Source organism: Oncorhynchus gorbuscha, linkage group LG20 (genome assembly GCF_021184085.1).
Source record: "Oncorhynchus gorbuscha isolate QuinsamMale2020 ecotype Even-year linkage group LG20, OgorEven_v1.0, whole genome shotgun sequence".
NCBI classification, from domain to species: Eukaryota; Metazoa; Chordata; class Actinopteri; order Salmoniformes; family Salmonidae; genus Oncorhynchus; species Oncorhynchus gorbuscha.
In genome coordinates, this window is record NC_060192.1 from 28,515,620 (window position 1) to 28,528,180 (window position 12,561).

The 12,561-nt window shown below is 42.7% G+C and overlaps 1 protein-coding gene across 2 annotated transcripts; it reads left to right on the plus strand.

Moving 5' to 3' along the window:
* Positions 1 to 1,534: 1,534 nt before the first annotated feature.
* On the plus strand, positions 1,535 to 12,244 carry si:dkey-251i10.3 (uncharacterized protein LOC553498 homolog). Of its 2 annotated transcripts, none has more exons than XM_046317822.1 (15): positions 1,535 to 1,668; positions 3,282 to 3,378; positions 3,807 to 3,877; positions 4,093 to 4,157; positions 4,335 to 4,483; positions 4,572 to 4,727; positions 4,811 to 4,930; positions 5,182 to 5,276; positions 6,783 to 6,906; positions 7,035 to 7,112; positions 9,615 to 10,011; positions 10,167 to 10,621; positions 10,810 to 10,994; positions 11,123 to 11,222; positions 11,347 to 12,244. In XM_046317822.1, exons 1-15 carry the CDS (start codon positions 1,616 to 1,618, stop codon positions 11,629 to 11,631), a joined length of 2,430 nt encoding a protein of 809 aa, XP_046173778.1. In that variant the 5' UTR covers positions 1,535 to 1,615; the 3' UTR covers positions 11,632 to 12,244. The 2 variants fall into 2 exon arrangements, with proteins under 2 accessions (XP_046173778.1, XP_046173777.1); XM_046317821.1 differs by having other exon boundaries at positions 1,536 to 1,668; positions 10,164 to 10,621.
* The last annotated feature ends 317 nt before the right edge of the window (positions 12,245 to 12,561 follow it).

A 12,561-nucleotide genomic window follows, 5' to 3' on the forward strand; every position in this document is an offset into this window, starting at 1 on the left:
GCATTACATGGGCTTGCTCCTACCTATCTCTCTGATTTGGTCCTGCCGTACATACCTACACGTACGCTACGATCACAAGACGCAGGCCTCCTAATTGTCCCTAGAATTTCTAAGCAAACAGCTGGAGGCAGGACTTTCTCAATTTTTATGGAATTGAGAGTAGTCTGGCCCAGCAGTGTGAAGGTGAACGGAAAGGCTCTGGAGCAACGAACCGCCCTTGCTGTCTGCCTGGCCGGTTCCCCTCTTTCCACTGGGATTCTCTGCCTCTAACCCTATTACAGGGACTGAGTCACTGGCTTACTGGTGCTCTTTCATGCCGTCCCTAGGAGGGGTGCGTCACTTGAGTGGGTTGAGTCACTGATGTGATCTTCCTGTATGGGTTGGCGTCCCCCCTTGGGTTGTGCCGTGGCGGAGATCTTTGTGGGCTATACTCGGCCTTGTCTTAGGATGGTAAGTTGGTGGTTGAAGATATCCCTCTAGTGGTGTGGGGGCTGTGCTTTGGCAAAGTGAGTGGGGTTATATCCTTTCTGTTTGGCCCTCATCGGATGGGGCCACAGTGTCTCCTGTCTCAGCCTCCAGTATTTATGCTGCAGTAGTTTATGTGTCGGGGGCTAGGGTCAGTTTGTTATATCTGGAGTACTTCTCCTGTCTTATCCGGTGTCCTGTGTGAATTTAAGTATGCACTCTAATTTTCTCTTTCTCTCTCGGGAGACCTGAGCCCTAGGACCATGCCTCAGGTCTACCTGGCATGATGACCCCTTGCTGTCCCCAGTCCACCTGGCCGTGCTGCTGCTCCAGTTTCAACTGTTCTGCCTGCGGCTATGGAATCTTGACCTGTTCACCGGACATGCTTCCTGTCCCAGCCTTATTGTTTGACCATGCTGGTCATTTATGAACATTTGAACATCTTGGCCATGTTCTGTTATAATCTCCACCTGGCACAGCCAGAAGAGGACTGGCCACCCCTCATAGCCTGGCTCCTCTCTAGGTTTCTTCCTAGGTTTTGGCCTTTCTAGGAAGTTTTTCCTAGCCAACGTGCTTCAACACCTGCATTGCTTGCTGTTTGGGGTTTTAGGCTCGGTTTCTGTACAGTACTTTGAGATATCAGCTGATGTACGAAGGGCTATATAAATACATTTGATTGGTCCGCATGACTAGTCGATTGTTTAAAACTGTCGCATCTTTAGCTAAACCTAACATTCTGCTAACCTACCACCTTAATGATCCTAACCTGCGACGTTAGATCTCTTAGCCTGATATGTAAACATTAAGCTACTCATCACTGTTGATCCAGTCACTGATGTTTTTTGTTGTTGCTGTTGTGTTACACCCATCGCTGTTGATCCACCAACTTCTTTTGCAACGCCAACTTTCAGACACTCCAAGCAAATATTTTTTTCTAACTAACCTCATTGTTCTACCTGTGCTGCAATTATCCAGTTACCCACACTTGTCAATTTCAACTGGGCCACGAGTTCCAACTGCGTAGTACGCAGCATTGATGTCCTCGAACATGCCAGCTGTGGAACACGCGCTTTTACGACAGCGTACGACAGATTTGACTCCCATACGGCATTTACGTTGCACGTGTGTTTCTAGCGAGTTTCGAGTCAAAATGGCCAAGTCAAAAGCTGCACGAAAGAGTGGAGAAACTATGAAGATTACAAGGTTTGTGCACTGAACTCACATTTTCAATAACTCGGGCCTCTACTGATATTCTTTACAGAGCGACTAATTACTTGAAAGGAAAGGTCGAGAGCCACTGATGGTGCCAAATACATCAAATTACGTTAAGTAGCTAACATTTGTGTTTTAGCTAGCTACCTGGCTCACCAAAGGAAAACGCTTAATGCGTAGTACCAACTGTAAAGTTTGGTGGATTAAGAATAATGGTCTGGGCTGTTTTCGTGGTTGGGGCTATGCCCCTTAGTTCCAGTGAAGGAAAACCTTAACGCTACAGCATACCATGACAGCATACAATGATATTAGCCAAATCGCTAACTAACGTGATTTTGTGTATTTGGCACCATCAGCGGCTCTCGACCTTTCATTTCAAGTTATTAGTCGCACCTATTTCTTACACTACATGACCAAAAGTATGTGGACACCTACTCTTCGAACATCTCATTCCAAAATCATTGGCATTACTATGGAGTTAAAATACAATTGTATTGGTCACATACACGTGATTAGTAGATGGTATAGCGGAATGTTTGTGATTCTAGCTCCGACAGTGCAGTAGTATCTAACAAGTAATATCTAACAAATTGCACAACATACCCAAAAATCTAAGTAGGAATTAATTAAGGCTATATGTCTATGGACGAGCGATGTCAGAGCAGAACGGACTAAGATACAGTAGAATAGTATAGAATACAGTATATACATATGTGATGAGTAATGCAAGATATGTAAACAAAGGGTCCCCCCTTTGCTGCTATAACAGCCTCCACTCTTTTCCTGGCATCCACCAAACCCAGATTAGTCTGGACTGCCAGATGGTGAAGTGTGATTATCACTCCAGAGAACGTATTTCCACTTGCTCCAGAGACCAATGGGAGCGAGCTTTACACCACTCCAGCCGACGCTTGGGATTGCGCATGGTGATCGCTTGGCCATAGAAACTCATTTCACGCAGCCCCGGATGAACCGTTATTGTGCAGATGTTGCTTCCAGAGGCAGTTTGGAAGTCCATAGAGAGTATTGCAACCGAGGACTAACAATTTTTACTCACGACACACTTCTGCACTCGGCGGTCCCGTTTTGTGAGCTTGTGACAATTGTGCACTCGGCGGTCCCGTTTTGTGAGCTTGTAACATTTCTGCACTCTGTGGTTCTGTTCTGTGAGCTTGTGTGGCCTACCACTTCGCGCCTGAGCTGCTGTTGCTCCTAGACTTTTCCACTTCATAATAACAGCACTTACAGTTGACCGGGGCAGCTCTAGCTGAGCAGAAATTTGACAAACTGAGTTGCTCCATCATATGACGGTGCCACGTTGAAAGTCACTGAGCTCTTCAGTAAGGCCATTCTACTGCCAATGTTTGTCTATGGAGATTTCCTGTGCTTGAATATTATACACCTGTCAGCAACAGGTGTGGCTGAAATAGCCAGATCCACTAATTTGAAGGGGTGTTCACATGCGTGTTTGTGCTAGCTAACTACACGTTGCACAGAACTCCGGGGCTAATGTAGATGGTCTTTGGTAGATTAGTCAAATATTGATGGAATAAAAAGATAACTAAGTGCAAAGTAACAGGTAGCTCTTTTGTCCCCCACTCCAGTTCCTGTGAGACGGTGGTCCAGGGGATGGATGACGAAGATGACGAGGAGCTTCAACGTGCACTGGCAGATGACATCATTAGTGCTAGTGAGGATGAGGTAGGATACACACACACCTACAGTAATTATCTTGAGCAATAATAACACGGTAGCTTATCTGTCTATTTGGAATTTGAAACATGCAGGAGGAACATGCAAGAGGTCACTATATTGAGAATCAGTATGAGCTGACTTTTCAAAGCACATGAATTCTGGATTCGTCGGTTCATTTAGGGTACAGTGTAGTGCTCTACGCTGACCTTTTTTACAAGGCACATGTTTGCTCCTAAGTTGAAAATGTATGCATACAGAAATACATTTAGGAGCATGGGAAAAAATGTCTCTGGGTAATAAAGCTAGAATCCTTCATTTTCTCAGTCGCTGGTGCTCCTAAATGGAAATTCCAGATCTCACTGCAAAATATTTACGTGCATATGCGAGTAAAATGGACGAATGTAGAGCCCTGCTGTGTGTTTTGTCTGATACAGGGAGGCAGCGATGATGAGAGGAAACACTGCAAGCTGCTGGAGGCCATCAGCTCGCTTGGGGGGAAGAAGAGGTGAGAGATGTCAGAACATTGTGCTCCTATAGTACCTTCCTAGATGAGTTGGGCTTCTGGAGTTATACAGGAGAAATGAGGACTGGTGAACTTGGCCCACCAATTCGTTATATTATTCACCAGTATGTAATGTTACATTTTTACTTGTATTGCTTTTGTAGCCATGTTTGATCTGTTTTTTGTTGTTGTCTGATGTGCATTGTTCTCACGATCAGGAAGAAGCTTACTGAACGGTCTGAAGCAAGCATTCAGGTGTCAGAATTCACAGTCAATGCTGAAGGTAAAATATGCTAAATGTACCTGATTTACTTATTTGAAAATACCTTGTGCTTTGTTAGTTTGTGAAAGTTAAATGTCTGTAATGTCAGGATCCAGGAACCGTGATGGAAATCCAAAATGTGTTTGAACAATAAGCTGAGTCTAAACTGTATGTCTGTCTGCGTGTCATGACTGACAGGTGAAGGAGACAAAATAAATTTGTCTGACCTCATTGGAACCTTGGATAAGACCCCCAGTGCCTTAATCAAGACGAAGAAGCAGCTGAAGAACCTTCAACACAACCAGAGCACCCTGGAGACGCCTCTGACCAGGAAGGAGACGGAGAAAGTAAGACCACCGACAGAGGCAGGATGTCTAGTCTTGAATGCAGGACAGTGTGCACAACTCAGACGATTGAACAAATATTCTTGTACAGATCCAAAGAGAAGTGGCTTTTGAGAAAACGTCGAAAGAGGTGTCTCGCTGGCAGAGTGTGGTCCTACAGAACCAGAAGGCAGAGCAGCTGGTCTTCCCACTGAACCAGGAACCCTCTGGCCCCAAACGCATAGAGCAGGTGGTGGCTGGATGGAAGGTGGGTGTAAAAAGATCCTTTTGATTTTTCTGTTTATGTAACATGATTATAAACTAATTTCAGATTCATATGTTATGTTCAAGGCCCAAACCCCCCTAGAACAGGAGATATTCAGCCTCCTACGCATGAACAACCAGCCTCTCCATGACCCTGTCTTGACACCCACTGAGGAGGCTTCTCTCAGGGCCATGAGTCTGGAGGAGGTGAGTCCCCGCCTAAAGCATGACATCCAGTATGTGGTCAGATGCGTAAAACAAGCTGAATATGGTGTGTTAGTGCTGGGCAGGGACAGAGGCCTGCATGCACTACTGATATTAACTTCATTCTGTATGTGGACAAAACGGACAATGTACTGAAAAACAACAATGTACAAATTAGGGAGTTTTTCTAAATGGTTCTTGGTTGTCACATATCTACAACCAATATATAATACATTGTTAACTTTTTTTTGCAGGCCAAGATCCGTCGTGCAGAACTCCAAAAAACGAGAGTACTACAGTCTTATTATGAAGCGAAAGCCAAAAGGGAAAAAAAAATAAAAAGCAAAAAGTGAGGGTTTTATATAACTGAACCATGTAGTTCCCTATATTAATGAGGGTTTGATATAACTGAACCATGTAGTTCCCTATATTAATGAGGGTTTGATATATATATATCTGTACCATGTAGTTCCCTATATTAATGAGGGTTTGATATATATATATCTGTACCATGTAGTTCCCTATATTAATGAGGGTTTGATATAACTGAACCATGTAGTTCCCTATATTAATGAGGGTTTGATATATATATATCTGTACCATGTAGTTCCCTATATTAATGAGGGTTTGATATATATATATCTGTACCATGTAGTTCCCTATATTAATGAGAGTTTGATATATATATATCTGTACCATGTAGTTCCCTATATTAATGAGGGTTTGATATATATATCTGAGGGTTTGATATAACCATGTAGTTCCCTATATTGATGGGGTTTGATATAACTGAACCATGTAGTTCCCTATATGAGGGTTTGATATAACTGTTCCCTATATTAATGAGGGTTTGATATAACTGAACCATGTATTCCCTATATTAATGAGGGTTTGATATAACTGAACCATGTAGTTCCCTATATTAATGAGGGTTTGATATAACTGAACCATGTAGTTCCCTATATTAATGAGGGTTTGATATAACTGAACCATGTAGTTCCCTATATTAATGAGGGTTTGATATAACTGAACCATGTAGTTCCCTATATTAATGAGGGTTTGATATATATATATCTGTATATTAATGAGGGTTTGATATAACTGAACCATGTAGTTCCCTGTATTAATGAGGGTTTGATATAACTGAACCATGTAGTTCCCTATATTAATGAATATAACTGAACCATGGGAGGGTTTGATATAACTGAACCATGTAGTTCCCTATATTAATGAGGGTTTGATATAACTGAACCATGTAGTTCCCTATATTAATGAGGGTTTGATATAACTGAACCATGTAGTTCCCTGTATTAATGAGGGTTTGATATAACTGAACCATGTAGTTCCCTATATTAATGAGGGTTTGATATATATCCGTACCATGTAGTTCCCTGTATTAATGAGGGTTTGATATATATCCGTACCATGTAGTTCCCTATATTAATGAGGGTTTGATATATAACTGAACCATGTAGTTCCCTATATTAATGAGGGTTTGCTATTTCCGTACCATGTAGTTCCCTATATTAATGAGGGTTTGATATATATCCGTACCATGTAGTTCCCTATATTAATGATAGTTTGATATATCTGAACCATGTATTACGTACCCTGTATTAATGAGGCCTTGACGCTTTATTTATTTTGCACTACAAAAGTGAACTGTTGTATTGGTTTTCCTAAATTGTGCGGTGAGAAGAAATTCCTAGCTTCTGTAGCTGTAAATTCTGCTGGAGGATGAGCAATGCGAAGTAAAAGGAAATTAGCTGATCCAGGAGGAGGTTTATTAACTGAGATGGTGGAAGGGAACATCGGAGGCACAACATGATGAATAACATTCCCATTTCTTCCCCAGATACCACAGGGTACAGAAGAAAGTGATGCGTAAGGAGTATCTAAAACAGTTTGATGAAATGGTTAAGACAGACCCTGCTGCTGCCTTGGAGGAACTGAAGAAGATGGAACTGTCAAGAATGAAGGTAGTAGGCTTTGTGAGACCTTTACATGAAAGGAGTGAGTGATGGAAACAACTTGAAAGAAACTAAGAATAAACTGATTATTAGCATTAAACCTGCTTATTTTCTCTGTTTCATCTCTATTCCCACAGGAACGAATGTCTCTGAAGCACCAGAACAGTGGCAAATGGGCCAAGTCCAAGGCCATCATGGCAAAATATGATGATGGGGTAATGTGCTTTTAAGCCGTTTTTAGATGTTTTTTTAAAAGATATTACATTACCAGTCGCAATATTTTATTAGCAAAAATATTTTAAATGTATTGGCGGGCAGTTTGAGAGAACCAGTGTTTTCAGAAAAGAGCTGTATCATGTGGAGATAGAAATTTATCAAAATGTTTAAAATATAAGTAGTGAGTCACAAAGATACCAATATTTTTTTCAAGACTAAAATCAATATAATCTGCAAATGACAATGATAAAATGCAAAGATGGTGTGCATGTAAACATGCTGACTGGTCAAACAGTAATATTGTTAATACAACTCTTTATCAATCTTACACAATGTAATCAGTCACCAAAGTTTATGGTAATTTCATTTCTAGTTTAAATTCTGTAGTTTTTTTTAAATTAAAAAGTGTGTGTGTGAGGGCTGACCTCTGACCTGTCAAATATGGAACCCACTCCAGCTCTGTGGGCACTGCTTTTGCCAGAAGGATCCCACCTGAGGAAGCCCTAATATGGCTGCTGTGCTTTAATTTGCACAAACTGAGCCGTAAAATACAACTCACAAATATGGAATGGCAGTCAAAATGTAATGCCAGTATCAAATATGTAAAATGCAGGTCACAAAAGTAATCTGTGGAGTCACAAATGTCACATTCACAAAAACATATTCGACCACTTGTTTGTAAAGTAAGAAATATGTTTGTAAAATGTGCTGTATTAACCAGAAAAAAAGCTATCTTGCATTTATTTGCTAATCTGTTTTCGTTAATGATGACTCCTTGGCTTTTGGATGACATACTGCGAAACGACGAACAAAAATATTAACACAACATGTAAAGTGTTGGTCCCATGTTTCACAGAAATGTTCCATATGCACAAAAAGCTTAATTCTTTCAAATGTTGTGCACAAATTAGTTTACATCCATGTTAGTGAGCATTTCTCCTTTGTCAAGATATGTCACACCTGTCAGGTGGATGGACTATCAAGAAGCTGATTAAACATCATGATCATTACACAGGTGCACCTTGTGCTGGGGACAAAAAAAAGGCCACTCTAGCATGCAATTGGCATGTTGACAGGAATGTCCACCAGAGCTGTTGCCAGAGAATTTAATGTTAATTTCTCTACCGTAAGCTGTTTGGAGGCAACGTTTTATAGAATTTAGCAGTATGTCTAACCGGCTTCAACCGCAGAGCATGTGTATGGTGTTGTTGGCGAGCGGTTTGCTGATTTCAACGTTGTGAACAGAGTGCCCCATGGTGGCGGTGCGGTATGGGCAGGCATAAGCTACGGACAACGAACACAATTTAATTTATTTTATTTTTACCCCTTTTTCTCCCTAATTTTATGCTATCCAATTGGTAGTTTCATCGCTGCAACTCCCGTATAGACTTGGCAGAGGTGAAGGTCGAGAGCCGTGCATCCTCCGAAACACAACCCAACCAAGCCGCACTGCTTTTTGACACAATGCCCACTTAACCCGGAAGCCAGCCGCGCCAATGTGTCGAAGGAAACACCGTACACCTGGCGACCATGTCAGCATGCACTGCGCCTGGCCCGCCACAGGAGTCGATATTGTACGAGGACATCTCTGCCGGCCTAACCCCGAAACAACGCTGTGCCAATTGTGCGCTGCCTCATGGGTCTTCCGGTCGCGGCTGGCTGCGACACAGCCTGGACTCGAACCCAGAATTTCTGGTGGCACAGATTCACTGTGATGCAGAATCTCTAGTGGCACAGCTTCACTGTGATACAGTGCCTTAGATTACGGCGCCAGTCAGGAGGCAACAATTGCATTTTATCGATGGCAATATGAATGTACAGCAATCCTGATCCTGAGGCCCATTGTTGTGCCTTTCATCCACCGCCATCACCTCATGTTTCAGCATGATAAAGCACAGCCCCATATTGCAGGGATCTGTACACAATTCCTGGGAACTGAAAATGTCCCAGTTCTTCCATGGCCTACATATCCACCAGACATGTCACCTATCTGGAACGACGTGTACGACAATGTGGTCCAGTTCCTGCCTATATCCAGCAACTTCGCACTGTCATTGGAAGAGTGAGACAACATTCCACAGGCCACAGTCAACAGCCTGATCAACTCTATGCAAAAGACATGTCGTACTGCATGAAGCAAATGGTGGTCACACCAGATACTGACTGGTTTTCTGATTCACGCCCCTACTTCTTTTAAAGGTATCTGTGTCCAACGGATGCATGTCTGTATTAGGGCCTAATGAATTTATATCAATTGACTGATATTCCTTTTTATGAACTCTTTGAAATTGTTGCATGGTGCATTTTATATTTTTGTTCAGTGTGTATATACGGGCTAATTTACAGACAGGTTATTTAAAAGTTTCATTCTATATTTGCACAACACTTGTTTGACTCACTACTTTCATTTCTATCAAAATGTTTAAAATATATATCGCCATAGGTATGTGTCATGAGACTGAAATAAATTGGAGACTCATTTGGTTTCTCTTGGTCCCCAGGCTCGCAAAGCCATGCAGAAACAGCTGGAAGTGAACAAAGATCTGACGCAGAAGTTGGTAATACCTGCTGACGAAGATGAGGAGGATGAAGAGGAGTCAGCAGAGACCTTGCCAGACTTTGTGAATGACGTAGAGCCCATACTGGACCAGGTGAATCCATGGATGAGAGGCAAGCTTTCTACAGAGCCTATGATGGAGGAAAGCAACCGTTTAGATCCTCCTGTTTGGCCCAGAGAAGTGGGGAAACCAGTGGAAGGACGGGATGACCAAGAGGAGGATGAGGAGCAGATGGAGGAAACTGAAGAAGAATCACTTTTAAGAGGGTTTGATGAGAGGCGGAAATTGCGTCAAACTGAAGATGTTAAGGTTGCACCTATGCCTATGGAGGAGAATGACGGTAAGGTGATTGATATAGTGTCACAATGTAGCATCAGTTCTTTGCAGATTAGTTTCACTCTATCAGGAGTAAAATGTCAGTGGGACAAGTTCCCAGTTTTGTGTTTGTGTTGTCTCTCACAAAGTACAACTCCTTTTCCATTCAAACTCCAGCAGGGAAGAAAGCTGAGATTTTAGAGATCTCTGACGATGATGAAGAGGCTGTAGAGATTTCAGATGATGAAGAGGCTTTAGAGGTCTCTGATGAGGAGGCTGGGCTCTCAACTTTCACCAGCCTGTTCCATGGGCTAGTGAACCACATGGAGCCTCCAGCTGACCAGGCCAAGGCAAGCCCAGGTCTAGGCCAGGGGGAGAGCCCTGCCCTGCTGGAGGAGGGCCTGGTACGGGTTAGGACCCTGGAGGATGTGGAGCTGCTCAGTCAGGACATCTCTGCCAGTGACACAGCACTTCTGACCACCCAGATTCTGGGCACAGAGGAAACAAACACTCAGTCTGCAACTCAACAGGCAGGCAAAAAGAGAAAGAAAATGATTGATCCCAATGAGGTTCTGACCAAGGAAGCAAAGGTCATCGAAATGCCGTTTGCTCCAACAGCTGTTGAGGATGTTGAGGTAAGGGACACAGTTCAAAGACCAATACATGTATTTTTTAAGGCGCATCTGAAATGAGCGCCCTTCGGTTTGCAGAAGGCTTCAATGCACCAATCAGCTCACCTTCCTGCAAAAAGATCTTTACGTATCCTATGCTGTTACCTGGGAAATGAAACTCTGCCTTTTCCTGTCATGTATTGCCATCTCAGGACAAGGAGGAACAGAGGGTCATCATTAAAGAGGCCTTTGCAGGAGATGATGTCATCTCCGACTTCCTGAAGGACAAAAGGAAACAGGAGGAGGCAGGAAGGCCGAAGGTTATTGACCTGACGTTGCCTGGATGGGGAGAGTGGGGGGGCCTCGGTCTCCAACCTTCTCGTAGCAAACGCAAGAGGTAAGTAGATGGCAAAGGTATTGAATTGTGGTCTTTTGACAAACTGCTCCAAGTGGTATCATGCAGGCTTAGTGAAGGTATTTTTGAGTTTGTCCCCCTAACATGGTTTGCTTTTTCGTCCACGTAAGATTCCGGGTAAAAGTTGCTCCACCTCCACCAAGACAAGACCAAAAGCTCCCTAACATCATAATCGCAGAGAAGCGGGATTCCTCCATTGCTGCACACCAGGTGACCTAGCTCGCGTACTATTTACTACGAAGATATGACATTGTCAGATGAGGATGGTCCCCCCCCCCAAAGAAAGTATGACAATGAGTTCTGGTTTAACTTCTTCTTTCTTCATCTCTTGCAGGTGTGTCAGTTACCGTTCCCATTTGAGAACCCCATACAGTTCGAGCGCACCATCCGTTCTCCTGTTGGCCGCACCTGGAACACCCAAAACGCAGTGCAGAAGATCACAGCGCCAAAGGTTGTCACCCAGTTAGGTGCCATCATTGAGCCAATTGCTCGGGAGGACTTAATAAAGGACAACAGACAGGCAGTCACAGGGCCCAGTATTAACCTGGAGTCAGACCAAGGACCTCAGAAGAAAAGACGCTCGCAGCAAAAGAAGAAGCACAAACGCAAAAAAAACTGATGGTCCTAACTGGTTGTCATCACTGAAATGTCTGAGACTGTTGATAAGAACTCATTCTGTTCATTATTTTAGGGGCTTGATTCAATCCGTATCGCTGAAGTTCAGCGCTATAGTGCAATTTGAAATGTCAAGGTGACAATTGAGCAGACATACAGCATTTATCGTATATGCCGTCTCTGCGAACGCAGACACGTTGCCTTTTAAATGTCAATCACGCTACAGATTGAATCGAGCCGTCCGGTTGAATTTGACTGCAGAGGGTTCTGTGTCTACTGGTTATGTCTATTTTAGTGGTTGACTCTGATGAGGGGGAACCAAGCTGTGCGCTTTCTGGGCAGTTCTGACTAATTACCATACCTGCCTCTGTAAGGAAAGCCAGTTGACCTGATGGTTCTTGGGGAGTTGTTCACTCCAGATATTTTTTGTTATAAATAAAACCTTGAAATAAGACCATGATGTCATGAAATGATATTGTAAACCTGAATCTGGGATATATCAACAAAAACCAGGTGTTCAAATGGAGGATATAAAAGTACACTTCCATAGGAAAACATCTGTTTATATGAAATTGTTTTGTTGGTGTAAAGTGCTTAATAAAACAAAGCTCACTGTCTGGACCTTTCAGGACTATTCTGTATGAGGTGCTGTTTTCTTTTACCATTATGTTTAAAACATTTTGCTACATGGAGTGTGTTTGCTGGAAAAAGTTGATTCTTGAGAGATATTCCATTAGCAAAATATTTTTTGTCATCCAGAGCCATGGTCAGTAATCCATAGATTAGAGCTACTCATGGTGCAAAAGCTTGCTGTTGATGACATGACTTGGTGATTAAACACAGTTTACTTGGTCACATTGCACAATAACTTTCCATTGCAGTTCAGAGAATTTGACATCAAGCCACGAGTCCAGTGAACATAATTGTTATTTTT

Bases quoted from the DNA above. Each gene is read 5' to 3' on its own strand.
- si:dkey-251i10.3 (XM_046317821.1), top strand. From the start codon at position 1,616: ATGGCCAAGTCAAAAGCTGCACGAAAGAGTGGAGAAACTATGAAGATT. The intron at 4,158-4,334 runs GTAAAATATGCT...CATGACTGACAG, and splicing joins ATTCACAGTCAATGCTGAAG to GTGAAGGAGACAAAATAAAT. The intron at 6,907-7,034 runs GTAGTAGGCTTT...CTATTCCCACAG, and splicing joins TGGAACTGTCAAGAATGAAG to GAACGAATGTCTCTGAAGCA.